The 19,609-nt window shown below is 41.5% G+C and overlaps 1 protein-coding gene and 1 non-coding gene across 2 annotated transcripts in view; one reads left to right on the top strand and one right to left on the bottom strand.

Moving 5' to 3' along the window:
* Nucleotides 1-14,471, bottom strand: part of ARMC2 (armadillo repeat containing 2) — a 134,060-nt gene extending 119,589 nt beyond the window's left edge. Inside the window, exons 1-3 of the mRNA XM_056125237.1 lie at nucleotides 14,262-14,471; nucleotides 6,388-6,648; nucleotides 5,644-5,716 (exon numbers count right to left, since the gene is read on the bottom strand). Of these exons, the coding sequence (XP_055981212.1) occupies nucleotides 5,644-5,716; nucleotides 6,388-6,605 (291 nt within the window). The 5' untranslated portion in view covers nucleotides 6,606-6,648; nucleotides 14,262-14,471. The remainder of the gene's footprint in view (nucleotides 1-5,643; nucleotides 5,717-6,387; nucleotides 6,649-14,261) is intronic.
* On the top strand, nucleotides 2,525-2,585 carry LOC130033879 (U7 small nuclear RNA). Its single transcript, XR_008793990.1, has one exon. It is a non-coding gene; the product is annotated as a U7 small nuclear RNA (small nuclear RNA).
* Nucleotides 14,472-19,609: the final 5,138 nt, after the last annotated feature.

Below are 19,609 nucleotides of genomic sequence, written 5' to 3'. Positions count from 1 at the left end.
GCTGCCCCAGCTGCTGCCTCCCACCCCTACCCCCCACTCCAGAAGCTGTCTCTCCCGCCCACTCGGATATTCTTACTCTCCTTTCCTCCCTTCCACCCTACCACCATGCCTCCCTACCCCCAACATACACACCGAATCTCCCTTATCCCTAAAAACACACATGGGCTTCTAAGTCCTTTACTTTCAAAACTATGTTAATTTTTTTTTTTATCAAATACTTGCAGCTTGGTTCCAATAAAATCCAAAAGGCAAGCTCAGACTCATTTGATGGGTGAGAATCACCGATGGTCACTTCTCTGGAGAGCCAGTCTCTGGAGATCTGGGGTGATCTGGTTATTTTCTTTATGCATTGCTGGCTAAAAAGTCTTAAGTTTCCAAACATTATTTTTAAGCTGGACTTTTATGATCAGTGTCTTTATGCATGTTAATAAAAAATGTTGAATGAAAATGCCTGCTGCTTAAATGACTATATATTGAAAGTTTAGGGTCAGGGAGAATTCTCTTTTGCCAGTGATAAGCACAGAAGGCAAAATTTGCAACTATAAATTTTTCTATTATTTAGATTTTAAGGCCAGAGTGATAGCATACTGGCTAGGGCATTTGCCTTGCATGCAGCCAACCCTGGTTCAATTCCTCTGCCCCTCTCAGAGAGCCCAGCAAGAGTATCTTGCCCACACGGCAGAGCCTGGCAAGCTCCCCGTGATGTATTCAATGTGCCAAAAACAATAACTAGCCTCACAGTGGAGACATTACTGGGCCCGCTCGAGCAAATTAATGAACAACAGGAGGACAGTGCTACAGTGATTTTTAAGGCCACAGCTTTGGTGCTCAGGGGCCACTCCAAGATGCTGGTGGGGGTGCTTCTGGTGGTACTCAGGGAATCAGAAAGTACCAAGAGATGGAACCCTGACTCTGCATGGAAGGCACAGGCACCAGATTTTGACCTACCTCTCTGATATCAGCTTGCCCATAATTTTACGCAGCCCAGGGCATTGCTACAGGAGAGCAGCCACTGTCTACCAGAGAGGGAGCAGAGACAAGAGGGAGGGAGGGAGAGAAGAAGGGATGGAGGGAGAGAGGAAGAGAGAGAAAGAAAGAGAGGGAGAGAGAGAGAGAGGGAGAGAGAGAGAGAGAGGGAGAGAGAGAGAATAAGTAGACATGCTCAATGTGGGGGGAGGAATAAACCATTCTCTGTGTCCTTCCCCTGACAATTTGGTGACTGATGATTAGAGGGCAGATTAGCACAGGAAAGTACCTTAGATCCAAAAAGTTCTAGACATACATTCCATCGGTTAGGTCTTCACAGATTCTTTCAGCACAAGCATCCCTTAACTACAAGACCTATCCTCCTTCCTCTACCATCTTGCAACCCATGTTCTCTTCCTCTGCTACTATTCCAGATGATCTCAACCCTTTGTCAATTCAATGGTCACCAGAAATTAAGGGTTGTAGAAAGGGCAAGTGGAAAGGTAGGAAGGAAGGTAGAGGGGAGGATGTGATCTAAGAGCATACAAAAGAGGCCACTTTTAGAATTTGTTTAATGAAAACAACATGGAAGTCCCAGAATTTAATTACTGTTTAAAATAGATTATACTTAACATCTTTATGGAATCCACTATAACAACAAAATTTCAAAGTAAAAAAGTTCTACTATCAAATTCCTTTACTTTTCAAAGTAAAGAAATTCTACTATCCATAGAGAACTATGAGCCTCCTTTGTACTTTGAATACAACACGCAACCATTATGCAGTAAAGAAATTTACTTACAAAGACCCCAAACAGAGGCCAATGTGAACATATTCTTTGCTCAATGCCTAATCCTGCAGTCCAAGATCTGTACCAGTTTGACCAGGTTAACTCTAGGCAAAGAGGGGAAGGCCTAATTTGAATGAGTCTCCCAAACTACAACAATATTGAAAAGCAATCTGTAGGAGTCATATAAAAGACTCATGTACATTGAAGAGCCACTTTGTAATACGGTAGATTCACTGAGCTGAAGACACCCTTTGTTCAAGGCTCAAAACTCTTGTTTTCAAGATGTACAAAGCCATGTATCACCAGTGGCTGACAAAAGCTTTACTTGCCTATTGGTTCAGGTTTATTATTTGGGGATCTTAGCTTGGTCATCTGCAAAATAAGAACAAGTATGATCTTTTTCACAGAGGCATCATCTAAGAATCTAAGGAATCAGGACCTGGGGGATGTCTTAGTAGCTAAAGTGCCCATTTAGCAAGCATGAGGCTGTGAGTTCCATGCTGGGTGCCCCTCACCCACTGAACATGGTGCTGGTGGCTAAGGTGTCTCAGGAGATCCAGTACCATAACACAGAGAGAGAAAGAGAGGGAGAGAGAGAGGGGGGGGGGGAGAGAGAGAGAGAGAGAGAGAGAGAGAGAGAGAGAGAGAGAGAGTGCCAGAGCACAGTAAGGGGTGTGCAAGGGCCACAACTAAAAAGTGTGTGTGTGACCCAACCACAACAACAAAGGAAACAGAAAGAGGGGGAGGAAGAATATTAAAATACATTTTTAGCGTTACAGCTCTTTTAGAATCTATCTCTCAGGTTTTCCAGTCTTATCCTAAAGCCCCAGGTACAAAAAAAAGATAAATTTTGCGACAAGTGGTATCATTTGGACATGGACTATATATTAAATGATACTACTGAGTATGCACATTTTGAGTCAAAATGATAGCATGTGGTGATGTAGAAACTGTCCTTGCTTATATAAGACACAGGTGTAGATTTTTTTGTTAGTTAGTTTGGGGGCCATACCTGGCAGTTTTCAGGGCCTACTCCTGGCTCTATGTTCAGGGATCATTTCTGGTAGGATTTAGGGGACCCTAAGGAGTGCTAGGATTGAACCAGGGTTGGCTGCATACAAGAAAGGCAAGTGCCTTACCCACTAAAAAATCTCTCCAGTCCCACAAGTAAACTTTGTTTTGTTTTGTGGTCACATTTAGCTGTGCTCAGAGCTTCCTCCTGGCTCTGTGTTCTGGGATCACTCCCATAGGGTTCGGGAGGGGACAGCAAGGACAGAAGAGAGAGTGACTGTTTAGAATAAGAAGATGGGCTGAAAGCCTGTGTAGGTCCTTCCTTTCTAGTTTCATGTAGTAAAGCTACTGAACCAAGAACAGATTTGTCTAGAGGAGGTCTGTTCTTTAGAGAGGGCAAAACAGAGGGTCTCTGAATCAGAAACTTGCAGAGTTGAGGGGGAGCATTCTCACTACAAACACAGATTTTAAAAAACAAAACAAAACAGGATTATTTCCATGAAAATTCAAGGCACTCCTACATTCTTCTTCCTGACTCCAGGGAGTTAGCAACCAGTCTTTATTCTCCAGATAGGAGCTTGAAAGATGCTTCTTTTAGGAATTCACTTGACAACAAGGAAAGCGCTAAAGATAGTTCGATTGGAGCAGTTGGCAGGAGAGGACGGTGGATTCCAGCCACAACACAGTGCAGTAAAACAGCCTTGGGCATGGGTCTCTGTCACCTAAACATCGTCCACCTATCCAGGCACTCCATAAAGTAAGAGCGACTGATCCAACACCAGAGTGAAGAGCAGTGAAACTATGCTAGGAAAGTCAGAGCCAAATAAAGAAAAAATGCAAGAGGGCCCCCAAGTACATAAAGGCACAGGGGAAAGACAGCCACCAACAGGTAAGAAGGGAGGACTCAGAAGAAACCAAGCCTGCCTTGATTTTGGACATCTATACTTCAGAACTGTGAGAGAATTAATTTCTATTGTTTTAGCCCCCCAACCCACCAAATCAATAGAGACTTTATATTTTATTTTGGGAAATGCACCTGGTGATAATCAAGGCTTACCCATGACTTTGGGCTCAGGAATCACTTCTGGAGAGGCTGTGGGAATCATATGAGATATTGGGGATTGAATCCAGGTTGGCTGCATGCAAGGAAACCACCTTACCCACTGTACTTTCACTGAGGTTAGAGTAATAGAGATTTTAAAGCGAGAAGAAAAATTAATTAAAACTTCAAAATTGATCAATATACTGAGGTTAAGACACTATAATCATGAAAATAAAGAGCAATAGTATGTTAAAAAATATGTTAAGGGACTGGAGGGATAGTTCAGCAGATAAGGCAGTTATCTTGCACATGGCCGACCCTGGTTCAATCCTGGGCATCCCATATGGTCCCATGAGCACTGCCAGGAGTGATCCCTGAGCACATTCAGGAATGGCAAAATAAATAAATAAATAAATAAATAAATGTAGAAGGGGGAAAAAGAGCTTTGGAAAATTAAAAATGTAATAGAAATGAAAAAAATAACCAATACAAGGATTTGTAGAAGAATCTTTTCCAAAAAGTAAAAAGGTGGCAAAGAGAAAATAAAAGGTGGCAAAGAGAAGATATAGAAAATTCTATATCTAAATCATAATTTCCATAAAGAACAAATAGAAGAAAAACCAAAGAGGGGTACTGGCATCAAAATAATTCAAGTTCATTTTCCTGAACAGAAGGGTGTAAGATTCCACTTTCAAAGTGCTTGGCATGATGAATGAGAAAGCACCAACACAAACGCCCTAACATCAACACACAACAAAAAAAGCAAATATACTGTGAAATTTCTGAACACTTTCAGGGAACAAGGAGCAAAGAACTCCACAAACTTCCAGAGAGGAGAAAACAGAAACCAAGGCCTCAAGCAATGACCCTCTCTTAAGACGCTATGGGAGCAAGTACTCCCACTAAGGCAAGAGTCAATCAAAGAGAAGTGGGACATCAAGGAGAAGCAGAAGTCAGGAGTGAGCCCAGGACCAGCGCCCAGGCACACGGCCAGGGCTGGAGGGAGCGTGGGAAGCTCTCCAAGGAGATGAAGCCAGGGAACCGCTCACATGCCTGGACAGACCAGAACACTTAGGCCATGGCAAAAGAATCTGGGGTTGAAAAGGCAGTCACAAAAAACCTGAAGAACCAAGCAATTATTAACTTTCGGGAAAGCATGAGGTGATACAGGGAAGGGGATGGGACTCATGGCTGATTATCCTGAAGGCTGCACAGAGGGTTTTTATGATAAAGTCAGGGGAAAGTGTTCCAAGAAAAGTGATGAGCGCAGCAGTGGGAACAGAGGTTAAGTGTGATGTGAGGGGCACAACAGGGCAGGCAAGAGTTAAATCTTCTTCCTGAGAGGGAAAGCATTAGATCATGCCTCAGACTCCTCAGTTAGAGAAGAGCCTTGCAATGTTGTTTAGAAACTTGGATAAAAAAGTCCAAAATAACATAACGAAAAGAGTTTATAGGAAAACCACTGGGAAGGGGAGAAGAAAGACTTTATTTTACAACAAATCTTTATGTACATACCTGCATAGCTTATTTTATATAAAACTTTTAAAATGCAAAACGAGACATGCAAGGAACAGTTTAAACTTCCAAAGCATACTGTGAAATGTTCTATGTAGCATATTTTGAGAATTTTTCATGATCATGCTTTGGGTACATAATGGAAGTGTTTGAGCTAGACATTAACCATGATAATTGACATAAGGATGAAACAATTGTCTTTCTTGTTGGATTACTAGTACTTGAGGCCTACATGATCATTTCCTTAGCACGTGTAAGGACCGATTCTGAGTACTTGGAATTGTGGTTCACAGCACTCATGGGAAAGTCAAGTACTCACAAGTTCTAGTGGACTGAGACGTGCTCCAGAGATGGGCCTACAATCAGACGACTCAAAACTCGATGCATGGAGGCTAGAACAGGAGATGGAGCAAAAGTATTAGTCAGTGACAAAGTATTGCTTTGATTTCTATTACACATTAGCTGACTCTAGCTGACTCTAGCCACAGACCAGAAAACACAATCATTGCATCCTGATAGCCTTGAGGAAGAAGCAATTTTGAAAAACTACAGAACTTAAAACAATCATTGCTTTTTAGGAGGGTTAAACTATTGGGTGATGAAAAAGAAAAGTATCTGGCAATTAAAAAAGAAAAACAGCTTTGCTCATATCACCTGAAACAGTGGTTTGACAACCACTACAAAGCATTTCACACTTAAGGAACTTTTTTTTTCTTTTTGGGTCACACCTGGTGACGCACAAGGGTTACTCCTGGCTCTGCACTCAGGAATTACTCCTGGTGGTGCTCAGGGGACCATATGGGATGCCGGGGATTGAACCCAGATTGGCTGTATGCGAGGCAAACGCCCTACCAACTGTGTTATCTACCCACTGTGTTATCACTCCAGCCCCTTAAGCAACTTCATTAGCCCAAGATCTGGATATGTCTTTAGGAATCTTGAGCAGATATAATGAAGAGAAGATGAATTGTCCAGAACTGTAATCTATACTTCCGGAATGAAGTATAGATTTTATCTGATGTCTTAAATACCAGGGGCTGAAGGGAAGAGAAATGTCCTTTACCTGAAGGAAGAAGGAGGTCTATTTTCAGGTGTTCTTGAAGATGCAGGTCCAAACAATTTTCTTTGATCTTCTTGTGGAGTAAATGGTCTCTGAGTCCTAACTGTTCGTAATGAATTTCGTGCCTCACTTATAATTTCTGCACTGGTCTTCTGCCTTGACAATGATGGCCGATAAAATGGATCCAGCTTCTCTAGCTTTTTCTCACGTGGGGAGAGCATCTTTCCTTGTAAAGTAAAAGGCTCTTCGGGCAGATACCACACGCTGAAAATAGATGGAACAAAATAGCAACTGTTCTTATCTAAGAGTTTTAAAAAGATTTGCTTAAACCCACCCATAAATGCCTAAACCATTCCTATTAAACTTGAAAACAAAATCATTTACAATTTCAAATCTACCAAGCAGTTAGAGATTGCAGGCCAGGACGTGAGAGGGAGCAGTTTGCTCAGACACAGATTTGCTCATATCCAGTGAGCCACAGTGATGCCAGTGGGAGTGACTGTGATCCAGGAGACAGTGTGCAGAGGCCAAAAGTGAAACCTGGAGAAAGAAAGGATGAAAGCATGAAAGGAGTCAGATTAGAAGGAGAAATATCACCTCATAGTCACCAATCTGTACAGAAAAAAAAGTAGCATGCTCATGTGTATGGTGGGGGGTGGTTCTGTTAAAATTATCATTTTGGTGCTCAAGGGTCACTTCTGGCTCTGTGCACAGAGATCAGTCCTGGTGGGAGTTAGGAGACCATATGGAATTCTGGAGATCAAACCCAGATTGGCTTCCTGCAATGCAAAAACTTTACCTGCTCTACTATCTCTCTCTGGCCCCCTGTGAAAATTTTTAACTCAAATTTCTTTTCCACTCCCACTGTTCTCCACACAGAAATCTTAAACTGAGTTAGAGACAGCTTATGCCCAAATTACATTTGCTTTTATGAATACAGTTTGTCAACTTAGAGAAAAGTTGAGCTTCATATTTGGCTATGATACAGTTGAAAGAACTGATTTCCAATCACCTTCAACTTGGGATAGTATTTTAGAATGAATATCAAACATTAAGCAAAAAATGAGGAATTGGAGTGATATCATAGTGGGTAGGGTATTTGCCTTGCATGCAGCCTTCCTGGGTTCGATTCCCAGCATTCCATATGTCCATATGGTCCTCCGAGCACCCCCAGGAGTAACTCCTGAGTGCATGAGCCAGGAGTAACCTCTATGCATTGCTGTGTGTGACCCAAAAAGAGAAAAAGAGAAAGAGAGAGAGAGAAAGAAACGATCCTTTTTCAGATTACATCCTTCAGTTAGAGCTAAAAGCCAGACCCACAGGACTGTAGAGATAGTAAAGTGGTGGGTAAGGCACTTGCCTTGCATGCAACTGACTCATCTTCAATCTCTGATAATCCCATAAGGTCCCCCAAGCCCCAGGCCAAGAATAATACCTAAATACAGAGTCAGCAATAAAGCTAGAGCACAACTAGGCATGGCCCTGAGATGAGAATAAACAGAAACTGATCATCAACCAGCCTGGCTGCCCTGCTCCCTCGTTCATGCATCTGTTGGCAGCAGCTGCAGACTGGGGTGGGGAAGGTCATGGCCAACGAACACACATGGCGAAAAAGCACACTCACTTACTGAATACACACTGAGAATGGAAATTGGTCTCTGGCATGCAAAAACCGGACACCAGTCCTTTGAGTCATCTCCCTTACCCACCAACTATCCAATTTTAGAATAAGTTCTACAAAAAAAAAAAATTGTGACATATGCCCAAAGAACCTAAAAAGACTTCATTTCTATAAGTAGAATCAACAGATGATTCCTTAGATAAATGAAAGACTGTTTACTATATTATGAGTCTATACATTAAGTTGTTACATAACAACAGACAACAAGAACATTTGTTCCATTCTACCAGGCCCTATCCCAAGAGTTTTTGAGGAAGAGAGTATGATTAAAAGCTACAAACAATATGCCATTCCACACATATGGAAAGGCCAGGTGTTAAGATAAAACACTATAAATATTACTTTAAAAGGCAATATATACTAGGAATTTTTGATATAAGATTTTTAATATAACTTAAAGATCTCCAAAATTATACACATTAATAGAACAAAAACTATGGCCATCTTAATATAATTTATTACAACTTCTGATCTGATTGACTATTTATAAAATATTTATGGCTAATTATTAAAAACTATATGAACCTACATATATATATATATTTTAGAGGCATAATGTAAAGTTAGTTTATAAATATCTAACTTAAGTGGCCACAACAATTTTGCTTGTTTTGAAAAGGCCCATTGCAATATGAAATTATATCACTTAATGGGAAAATTGCCTGTACAATGAACAGTTTCTCCCAGAGCACAAATCAGGTTTGCGACTCTTTCGGCGCCACAAAGCACTCAAAAGTTTAGCAGCGTCTAAAGGCAACCTGGCAAGTCAAATCAAGATCAGAGTGCTTTGGGCAAGCACTAATGGACTATATAGTGTTCCTGGCTAAGGTCTCTCAGGATGTGTTTCACTTTGTATTGAAAACCATATACAAATCGTAATTTTTGAATTGAAAGCAATTTGTAATGCTTTTCCACAGAGCAATAAAGCAGGAACATTTACAGGTCTCATCCTCAAAAATTCTAGAAATTATCTGGACATTCAGAAATTTAGATTAATCAAATAATTATAGAAACAATGTAGAAAAAGTATTGGGAAATCCTCTGTTGGGATTGGAGAGATAGTACAAGAGATAAGGTTAATTTGCCATGTAGAGAGCTGACCCAGCGTACCACACAGATCACCTGCCAGGAGTAACCTCTGAGCACAGAGCCAGGGCTAGTCCCTGGGCACCACCAAGAGAGCTCCTCCTGTTTCTTTTTTTTCTAATTTTTGTTAGTGAAACACCCTGAGGTACAATTGTAGACTTACAAATTTTTGTGCTTGGGTTTCAGTTATACAATGATCCAGTACCCATCTCTCCACCAGTGCCCATTCTCCATCATTTACATTTTTTTTAAATTTTTGTTAGTGAAACACCATGAGGTACAGTTGTAGATTTACAAATTTTTGTGCTTGGGTTTCAACTGTACAATGATCAAACACCCATCCTTCCACCAGTGCCCATTTTCCACCACCACGGGTCCTAGTATCCCTTCCACCACCCATCCCCCCATCCCACTCTGCCTCTGTGGCAGGGTATTCCCTTTTGTTCTCTCTCTCATTTTGGGTGCTGAGGTTTGCAAAAAAGGCATTGAGTGGCAATCATGTTTGGTCTATAGTCTACTTTCAGCATGCTTCTCCCATCCTGGGAGGATCCTCCCAACACCCTTTATTTGGTGCTCCTTTCTCAATCTGAGAGGTCCTCCTGTTTTCATTGCCAGCAAAGCTTCAGTTGGTAAGGAACAGAGAGAGCTCACCAGCACAGCATATGTACTCACAACAGAGCACTGCAGCTACCCAAGAAGCAAGCTAGAGGAGCCTCGAGAGCCACTGGGTGCTGTCCCCAAATCAACAGAAACAAAACAAAAAACGCATTTAGTGAATTTTACCATGAACTCAAGCACAACTTTACCTCTTCATCCTTTCCTCTCTGACCACCTGATGTCACCTTAACATTTCTTCACCTTAAACTCACCTTCATCTTTATCTTACATTATTATGAGAAATGATTTCAATAATGTAAGATATTCATAGTTCATAATAGTAACCTATTATAATATTAAATCAACACATTATTATACATTAACATATTATTCAATGCTGTACAGTAACATTGTATACATTATCAGATCATAAAGTAAAACACAGAAAGGGTCATTGATACAAATGGGTTGAATGACTCAAGTAGACCTGGTGGGGTGAGATTTTCTTTATATTCATTAAATTCCAATTTCTTATTATAGATGATATTTGACAACTTAGAAACACCAAACTTGAAAACTTGTATATTTATGTATTTTATCTATTTATCAGGTAATCTAAACCAGACCCATATTATAAGAGTATCACAGAAATTCAACTTTACAAAAATTCACCTGATAATTGGAATAAACCAATTTAGCGAGTATTCAGTAATTGTTCCACAGATTAAAAGCCCTCTGCTCAGCTCTCTAGGAACACATACAGAATAGAAACTGATGACACTCTTATATAGAGGGACCTCAAAAGCTTAATATTTGCTTCAATATCAAGCAAAGTTCTGGGGAAAACAAGTATATCATCTCAGAGATGGATAGGGTGTTAAACAACAGCAGAAAGAAAGAAAGAAAGAAAGAAAGGAAGGAAGGAAGGAAGGAGAGAGAAGAATGGAAGAGGGAGAGAGAAGGAAGGAAGAGAGGGAGGGAGGGAGGCAGGGAGGAAGGGAGGGAGAGAGAGAAAAGAAAGGAAAAAGGAAAAGGAAGCTAGGGTAAGTTTAAAGACGATACTTAAAACATTGTCCATTAGGTAATGTTTTCTTTATGTCGCCATTATTAAACACATGCTAACAGTTCACTAATGGAGCTGTCTTCTTGGTGTACACCAGCTGAGTATCAGTCTTCCTTGCACTCAAATGATTTTAATAAAAGGCAAAAATTAAGGGAGGTTAAGGACATTTCTGATAGGAAAAATGGTGAAACTAAGCAGGTTTTTTGGATGAGGCTTAAATTAAGTTCTGGGAAATAGGCTGAATTTGAGTTAGTGCCCCTGGGGATGCAGTGCAGAAGGAATTTCCAGAAAAAAAAAAAAAACAAGGAATAAGCCAAGGCAGGGTGTCAAGTACCTTACAGCGTATTTAAGAGACAAGGGAACTCTTGAAGAAGACAGAAATTGGTCCAGTGAGAGAACTGAAAGGCAAGCCAAGGCAGTAAGTATAAGCTGATGAGCAAATGGAAGATTTGGAGGCCTGATACTGTGTGGTGGGAACTGGCTCGAAGCAGGCCAGTGAATTCTCCTGGTTAATTCTTAGAGGCCCACAAGGAAGCTTTCCCTGATAGGATGCTTCCTCCCCTCCTCCCCTCAGCTAGATGTCCTTCCTCCAGACTCTCTGAGGTCCTCAGCTGATTTGGGTCCCAACAGCATCCCCGAGGATAAATTGCCTGGGCACACAATACTGGCTGCCTCCATGACCCTGAGCCTGGCTCTCCATGGGGACAGGGCAAGTTCAAATCACTGGGTTCTGTTTTCAGACAGAGACCAGACCAAGCTATGAAGCCTTATGAAGGCAGCAGAGCTTTTAAAATAGGAGGCATTTGTTTCCATGAATTAAAAAAAGTGTGTGGGCTGAAGAGAGAAGGGTTAAGGTACTTTCCTGGCACAAGCAAACCCAGGTTTGATCTCCGGCACCACAGTCCCCCAAACCTCATCAGGAGTGATCACTGAGCACAGAGCCAGGAGTAAGCTTTGAGCACTGCTAGGTGTGGCTCAAAAACCAAAATAATTAAAAACGAATTGGACTTTACTTCAAATGGCATCTGATTCTTGATGCCCCATGGTAAAATAAGGTCTGCTTATGCTTCCTTTCTTCTCTTGTAATTGCCTAGCAGGGAGTAAGGTTTTACTACCAAGGAAAGGTGAGGACTCAGAAGGAAGGCACTGAAGACTGGGTATAGATGTGAAGGTAATATTGAGCTGAGAATACGATGAAAAAGAGGGAAGTACACCAAGAATAAAAGAACCAAAAAGACTTGACACCAGAAAGGAAAGGAAGGAAAGGGAGCAGTGGGGATAGTATTGTATACTTGAAACTATGGAGGTTGGAGAGCAAGGGAAGTTTTAAAAAGAAAATGAGAGAAGAAGGGGACTTGGAAAAAAAAGAAGAGACTGGCTCCATGTATCTAAATTACTCCTGAAATTGTCCTGCCAGAGTGTGCAGTCTTCAGAGGGTTCCTACTACCGCAGGAAGACATTTGAAACTGGCGACCTCATTTTCCAAAATACAGCTACTGGTTTGGTAAAAGTTCAGTAATCAATTATAAAAATTGATACCTAAGCTATAGTTAGATGTTTTAATTGATTTCTCTTAAAAGGCAAGGTGAGTGACTTGATCATTATACCCTATTAGTTCATTGTTCATTGTAATTTGCTCTTCAGGGTTTAGTGACTTTGCTTGGTTGGTTAAGTTTGCCTAACATACAAGCCTACACTTTCCAAATATGAACAGTCTGGGAAGAAAAGCAAATTAATAATATCTTTTTTAAAGAACTGTGATATTATCGAAAAAAGTGTTTTTCAAATAAACTAGCAACTTACAAGTTTAATATCAATAAATATGATAGTATTTGAAAAAAATTGATACCCAATTATAAGGACATATCTTTTGCTGCCAATAATCACCTGAATCAAAATCGCTTTGTCAAATGTTCCATGGCAAAACATCTTTGCTACAAGGGAAACAATGACATTTCCCTACTCTTTTCCCTGCAAGTCACAGACCCTTACCACAATTCTGAATTATTATTATTATTATTTTGGCTTGGAGGCCACACCTGGTGATGTTCAGGGGTTACTTTTGGCTCTGCACTCAGGATCACTCCAGATGGTGCGCAGGGGACACATGGGATACCAGAAGTCGAACCTGGGTCAGCTGTGTGCGAGGTAAGAACCTTACCCATTGTACTATCTCTCCAGCTACCCAATTATGAATTATTTTTGTGCTAATATGTAAAACATGGGCGATGACCATAACCTGGCAGGCTCTAGGGTAGGTGGTGGGTCTCCATTTCTACACACTGAACACTCAGTCAAATGTGCTGTGCTGAACAGAAACTCAGTAATTGCTGAGTGAGAGTAGTCAGCCTGGGGGCTAAAACAACTGAGGTTGTTTTGAAAATTAAATTACCCAATTCATATAAAGTGCTATGGCATGGTGTCTGGCCCTTTAAAAAGCTAACTACTTTTCAAGCACTGCATAATAAAAGGGCACAATAAAATTTTCTCCCATGAGTTAAACAACTGCCTTCAGAAAAAAAATTGCAAAAGAAAAGGGAGGAAGGGAAGACAATTGTTCAGTATGTTCACACATTTGGTAAAAAAAAAAAATTTAAATGGGAGAATGAGAGGATAGTCAGGGATTAAGGTGCCTGCCTTGCATGGGCAGAAGCACTGCATGAGGTACCTGAGCACTGCACAGAAGTGGTCACTGAATACAGAGCCAAGAGCAAGTCTTGAGCACAGCCTGGCGTGGGCTCCAAACAAAAATTAAATTAAAATTAAGATGGGGAGGGCACTTTATAAGACAGATGTTTTATTAGATGTTTTATTAACTGTTAATATGACAAATCAAGTCTAACATTTACAGGTTTGCAAAATAGGATCTAAAGATGCACAAAACAGGATACAAAGAGTCAAAATGATTGTGTTTAATTGAGTTTTTCCTACCGAGTTAAAATAATTTGAAACCAGGGTGCAGAGACCTGTGATACTCATGGGAGTGGATGATGAAAGGCCATGCATATGTTTTAATGCACCGTTACACACGGCACCGACTTAGTCACTGAGGTACCACCTGTTGCCTAGTAGAGCCCAGGAACAAACTGCGTGCTGTCTGCCTACTCAAAATCCACCACTGTTATCCATCAATTACTGTTGGCATTTGGCTAGATGCTCAAGATACCAAAATTAAGGCCCAGAGGGCATGCACGGGGTGTTGACTGCAGTGCCTCTCCCCTATTATCAACGGACAGAAAGACAGGCCACAGCAGGAGAGGGTCTGTCTGTCCCCTTTGAGCTAGCGGAGGACGCCTCACCTCCCGTGCCGACCGCGGCTATCCCACTCGCGACAAAGCCCGCTCCAGCACTGGTCCAGAGCCGGGCAGAGCGCAGCAGCATCTTCATCCCGCCTGCGGGCTCAGCAGGGCCTGCCAGTGTCTCCATGGCAACCGTACACAAACTACCTACCCGGGACCGCGGGAGTCGCCTGCCTGCAGAGCCGGGTGGTTGCTGAGCGTGTGAAGAGGGCCGGGGGATAACTTCGCAGTGGGAGCAGAAAAGGAAGCTTCGGCTCGGCCCCCGAGCACCTGTGATTGGCGCCGAAGACAGACCCAGCAACGGAGATTCGGCTCAACCTCCGGCTTTCGCGAGGCACAGGTGGTGGCTGCAGAGTCGGAGGGGCGGGGCGGGACGAGGAGGGGCGGGGCGGGCGGGGCGGGGCGGAGTGGGGCCCGAGTCCCCTCGGGAGGCGCTCGACCACTGGGCCTGCGCGGGGGCCCTGCTGCGCATGCGAATAAGCGCTGACCCCCCCCTCCGGCGCCCGCAGGTGGGGCTGTGGGCGGGGCCGGAGTGCGGGCTGAGGACCGGGAGTGCGAGGACCGCGAGGTCTGCGAGCAAGAGCCAGAGGGCTCGACTTGAAGAGCATGGTTGGGAGGCGTTGGCTTTTAAATTGGTAATTGACCTATTCGTCTCCGTTGAGTTCAGAGAGGTCTCAGCGCCTCTATTAATAGGATATTAATAAGCTGAATCGTTAGACTAGTGCCTAGGGTTAAGCGTGAGGACTTACTGATTCAAGGTATGAGGCTCAACCCTGAGTTAGCTATTGAGCCTGGTTCCTCAATGGGGGACTGGAGGTAAATTTGTTTCCATGAGTTGTTGCAAAGATCGAGAAAATGATTATTAAGAACTATGCACGTAGCGCAATCAATAAATGGTAACCTGTTAGCTATGATTAAGCCTTTGAGCATGTGAGGCACTGTAGAGTTTACAAATGGGTGAAAAAACGTGTATTATTATTCTGGACTTCCATACATCCATCTTCATTGTTACTGTCACTGTCCTCCCTTTGTTCATCGATTTGCTCAGGCAGGCACCAGTAACGGCTCACAACAAATTGTGAGACTTGTTGTTACTGTTTTTGGCATATTGAATACATCAGGGTAGCTTGCCAGGTTGCAGCGAGATATTCTTGGAGAGCTTGCCCGGCTCTCCAAGAGGGGCGGAGGAATTGAACCCATGTTGGCCCACCTCATACAAGGCAAATGCCTTATCCACTGTGGTGTCGCTCCCTCTCCAATCCATCTTCATAGCAGGGGAAATAGGAACCAAAGTCTCCTAAGTGACAGAGGTAAATCCAAGACTAGCCTTCTGTGGGCAATTATATTTGTTCTTACTGCAATAATCACTTTCGGTAGACAAAAAAGAACCTCCTATAAATGCTCCTAGTTTAAATCCTGTTCTCGTCTATTAGATTCTTCAGCAACACTTTATAGTGTTAAAGACAAGTGAGACCATAATCACTCTCCATTCAGGTTTGCACCACTTTTTAAAATTGGGGAATTTTTCTGCTGAAGTGTTGTGTCAAACATTAGGGAAATGCCACATCCTTTGGTGCTAAGTATCTTGTAAAGAATATTTAAATTGAAAATATTGCTGGGTACATACTACACGTATCAGTGAGAAATGATAATGCATCAGTGAGAAATGATAATACTGACCTGTACTGTAAGATTCATTCCAAGTAGATAAACAGGCAATCAATACTGATTAACTGATTGGATAATTTTAGGGACTAAAAGTAATAGTGTTCTTTAGGGTCATAACCTTCTCTAGTGACAACTCAAATTGAAATATTATTATCAGTCCCGTTATAAACCATTAGACTTCAGTTTGCAAACTTAGTTTAACATGAAAACATAACAAGTATTTGAAGTCACAACTTGGAGATGTGACCACATTGGAATTTTGTTTCTCAGTGCCATTTTAAACCACATTCAGTGTTGCTTATCCTTTCCTGCTTAACCTTTCCTGACCCTTTCCCTAGTTGGAAAGCCCTTGTATTTTCTATGGATTTAGTTAACTGATATTTTAAGTCTTCACCATAACTGCAAGCCACAATAATAACAGCAAAAGTGCAAGATAGAAACAAGTGCATCAAACTTCATTTGAAAGCAAAACTTCGTCCCTCTCTTCCCATCTCTTACTGAGGTTCTCTTGTTGACTTTCCCTGCAAAGATGCTCTTGGCTTAAGCTCACTTCGCCCCCATTATTAGAGAGGCTACTTTAGGCCCAACCAGTACAGAGAGAGCAGGAGGTGGGAGAGCAAAAACAAGGAGCTGCTGGAGCACTTGGAACATGCTGCATCGGGTCTGTGGGAAAAGTGCCTCTTCCAATGTGGACCTGGTCTGGGGGTACTGGGTGAACATAGTACGTCTGTTCTATATTGCTTTCCAGCTCCTTTCTTGTCTCTAGAAATCCAGGGTTTACTCCATCTTGTCCAGGGCCAAATTTTGAGTGCAGACCATCCCCACACTGCCCTGTCCGTGCTGTCACTGGATTAAGCATTTGCTTTCCTCAGGGTGTGTCACACCAAGCCCCAGTCCTCCGCATCATCTAACTGCAGACTCTGGAGAGCACCTCTAACAGCCTCTCTCCCTGAGTTTGAGATGAAGCCAGTGGCAACCACACACACTCAGAAGAAATGTCTTCATACATCCTTCCCCTGTGCACTCTGACTCCTGATATTAGACTCAATCTGGACCCAGCGTCCTGGCAGCTCTATTTCTTTGTAACTTGCCCTATGCTGACTAGCCTCTCACTTGCTTTAAAAACGATGGTTATGCAATTACCAATTCAATTTAAATTCCATTTTCAAAGCCTGCTATAAGGTAACTTATAATTGGTGGGGGAGGGGTGTTTGTTTTTTCATTTTGGACCACACCTGGCAGTGTTCAGGGGTTACTCCTGGCTTAGTACTGAGGAATTATTTCCAGCAGACTTGGGAAACCATATGGGATGCTGGGATTGAACCCTGACCAGCCACATGCAAGGCAAACTTTCTACCCTCTGTATTATCTCTCCAGCCCCGATAATGTAAATTTTTAACTCTGATCCTGCACCTGAGTGTTCCAATCTAGAATAGATCTACTGGAGCTACTGGAACCTGAAACTAACCAATTTGGTTGGTTGGAAATGTCATCCAGGCAGGTTAGAAAAATTTAAGGAATGACCAGGGTAGAATTATAGAAGCAGTTATTTAAAATAATCCAGCAGGGACAGAGAGATAGTACAGGGGTTCAGATGCTCCCCTTGCTTGCTACCAACTCCAGTTAGATTTCAGACATTGTAGATCAGTTCCTAAAAATTGCCAGGGGTCACTCTGAGCACAGAGCCAGGAAAAGCCCCTGAGCACTGTTGGGTGTTACCAATGTCCCCCTGCCCCTCTCCAAAACAAAACAAAACAAAAGTTCCAAGTTTACCTCACTGAAGAACTGAAGAACCCCATAAGGGAAGATATTCAGACTATCACAGCAATGGCTTATTGATCCTCCATTTTTCCTCCATTAAACATTTTTAATGTTTCACTATGAAACACAATGTTATAAGTGTAATTATTTTTTAAATAAGTATAATTAATTTTAGTAAAGTAAAAGTAAAGGCCCTCCCATTGATCGTCGATTTGCTCGAGCGGGCCCAGTAATGTCTCCATTGGAGACTTTGTTGTTACTGTGTCTGGCATATCGAATACTCTCTCTCGGTAGCTTGTCGGGCTCTCCGAGAGGGGCGGAGGAATCGAACTCAGGTCGGCCATGTTGGCTGCGTGCAAGGCAGACGCCCTACCCGCTGTGCTATGGCTCCAGCCCTTTTATTTTTAAAATTAATTTTAAAAATACAAAAATTGCTGAAAAATTTTTTTTCATTTTTGGCCACACCTAGCTGGGCCCAGGTCTTCCATCTGGCTCTATACTGAAGACTCACTCCTGGAAAGGGCTTGGGGGACCATATAGGGTGCTAGAGATCAAACTCAGGTAGTTTGTGTACACAGCAAATGCCCTACCCACCATACTATTTCTACAGCTCAGCGTTTCCTATTTCTTATTGGTAACCATAGATTAAAAAGAAAAACAAAATATTAATTGTAATATTTATAAAGCATACATAGCTGTATATGGTTATATAATTATAAAGTAAAACATCTATATATATAACATTTTATAAAGTACTTTATTTTTCAATTTACTTTTGTTTGGAGTAAATTTAGTTATTTATTTTATTTGTTTATTTGCAGTGCTGGGGATTGAACCCAAGTCTCATGCATGCAAGACATGTATGAGCTACATTGCTAGATCTAGTTTTATTATTCTATTTTTAACTACAATACACCTATGAGATATACGGTTCAGAGATTATTATTCCAGTTTTGAGAGTGGAGAAAATGGGGGTTCAGAGAGGATAAGTGATTTGTCGATAGTCAGACAGGCAGTGAAGCGTTCAAAGACCTGATAATCCTGATGCCACCTGCATGCCGGACCTATGTCGACACAATCATTCTAGGTTTGAGCTTCTCCTTTACTGCATTAAGAGGTACTTCCTAGCCACTAAAATTTGTTAAGATTTGCTTTTTAGTTTCTCCTCTCACTTATCCATGAGCACATTCTTGTGAAGAACTACAAGGTCCAAGAAGAACTTAAGTATGTTTGATTCACTTGAAAAGGCCTACTGATACTCTGAATTTTTGAGTTAAGAGAGAAAATTGTAATTAGTGACTGCTTGTGTAACAATATAATCTAACATACTTAAAGAGGCATAAATGAAATGAAATAAGGAACTCATAGCTACCTTTTTTACACTTTGCCAACTGATTTTACAGTTTATATTCTAACTTCTAGCATACATACTCATGTTTACTATGGATTAACTAATATAGATTGATATATTTAGAATATTCTTGAAAAGCTATGAGTTAAATCATTACTTCTTTAATGCTAAACAATTTTCTTGATGACTTTTATAACCCTAATAGAGATGCGAATTGCTCTCTTCCTCACAGAAAAAATTGCTCCTGGCATAGAATAAAAATCACCAGTTCAGAATTCTAATATTCACTTCAGGACAGTTTCTGCCAATGTCAGTTAATACAGAATCTCAGTGCTTTTATTATATTTATAACCCCTATGAGGGGCTCATCAAGTTAATGTTTGGTACAATCTTTGCCTACTAATTTAAATGTACAAATACCTCAGAATATGACTCAGTAAAAATTTATAACACAATGAAAATTAACTAAGCTGGATATTCATGAAGCTACATAGACAAAAGCCTGCAGAGCAGTCTTGAAATTTGCTGGTTAAAAAATATTTTGTGAGGAGGGGATGGAGGGTGGGAGGGATACTGGGATCTTTGGTGGTGGGAAATGGGCACTGGTGGAGGGATGGGTATTTGATCATTGTATAATTGAAACCCAAGCACAAAAATGTGTAAGTCTGCAACTGTACCTCATGATCTCTCACTAATAAAAATTTAAAAAAAATATTTTG

The sequence above is a fragment of the Sorex fumeus genome, unplaced genomic scaffold, assembly GCF_029834395.1.
Source record: "Sorex fumeus unplaced genomic scaffold, SorFum_2.1 ptg000054l, whole genome shotgun sequence".
NCBI classification, from domain to species: Eukaryota; Metazoa; Chordata; class Mammalia; order Eulipotyphla; family Soricidae; genus Sorex; species Sorex fumeus.
This window is presented reverse-complemented; position numbering and strand designations above follow the sequence as displayed.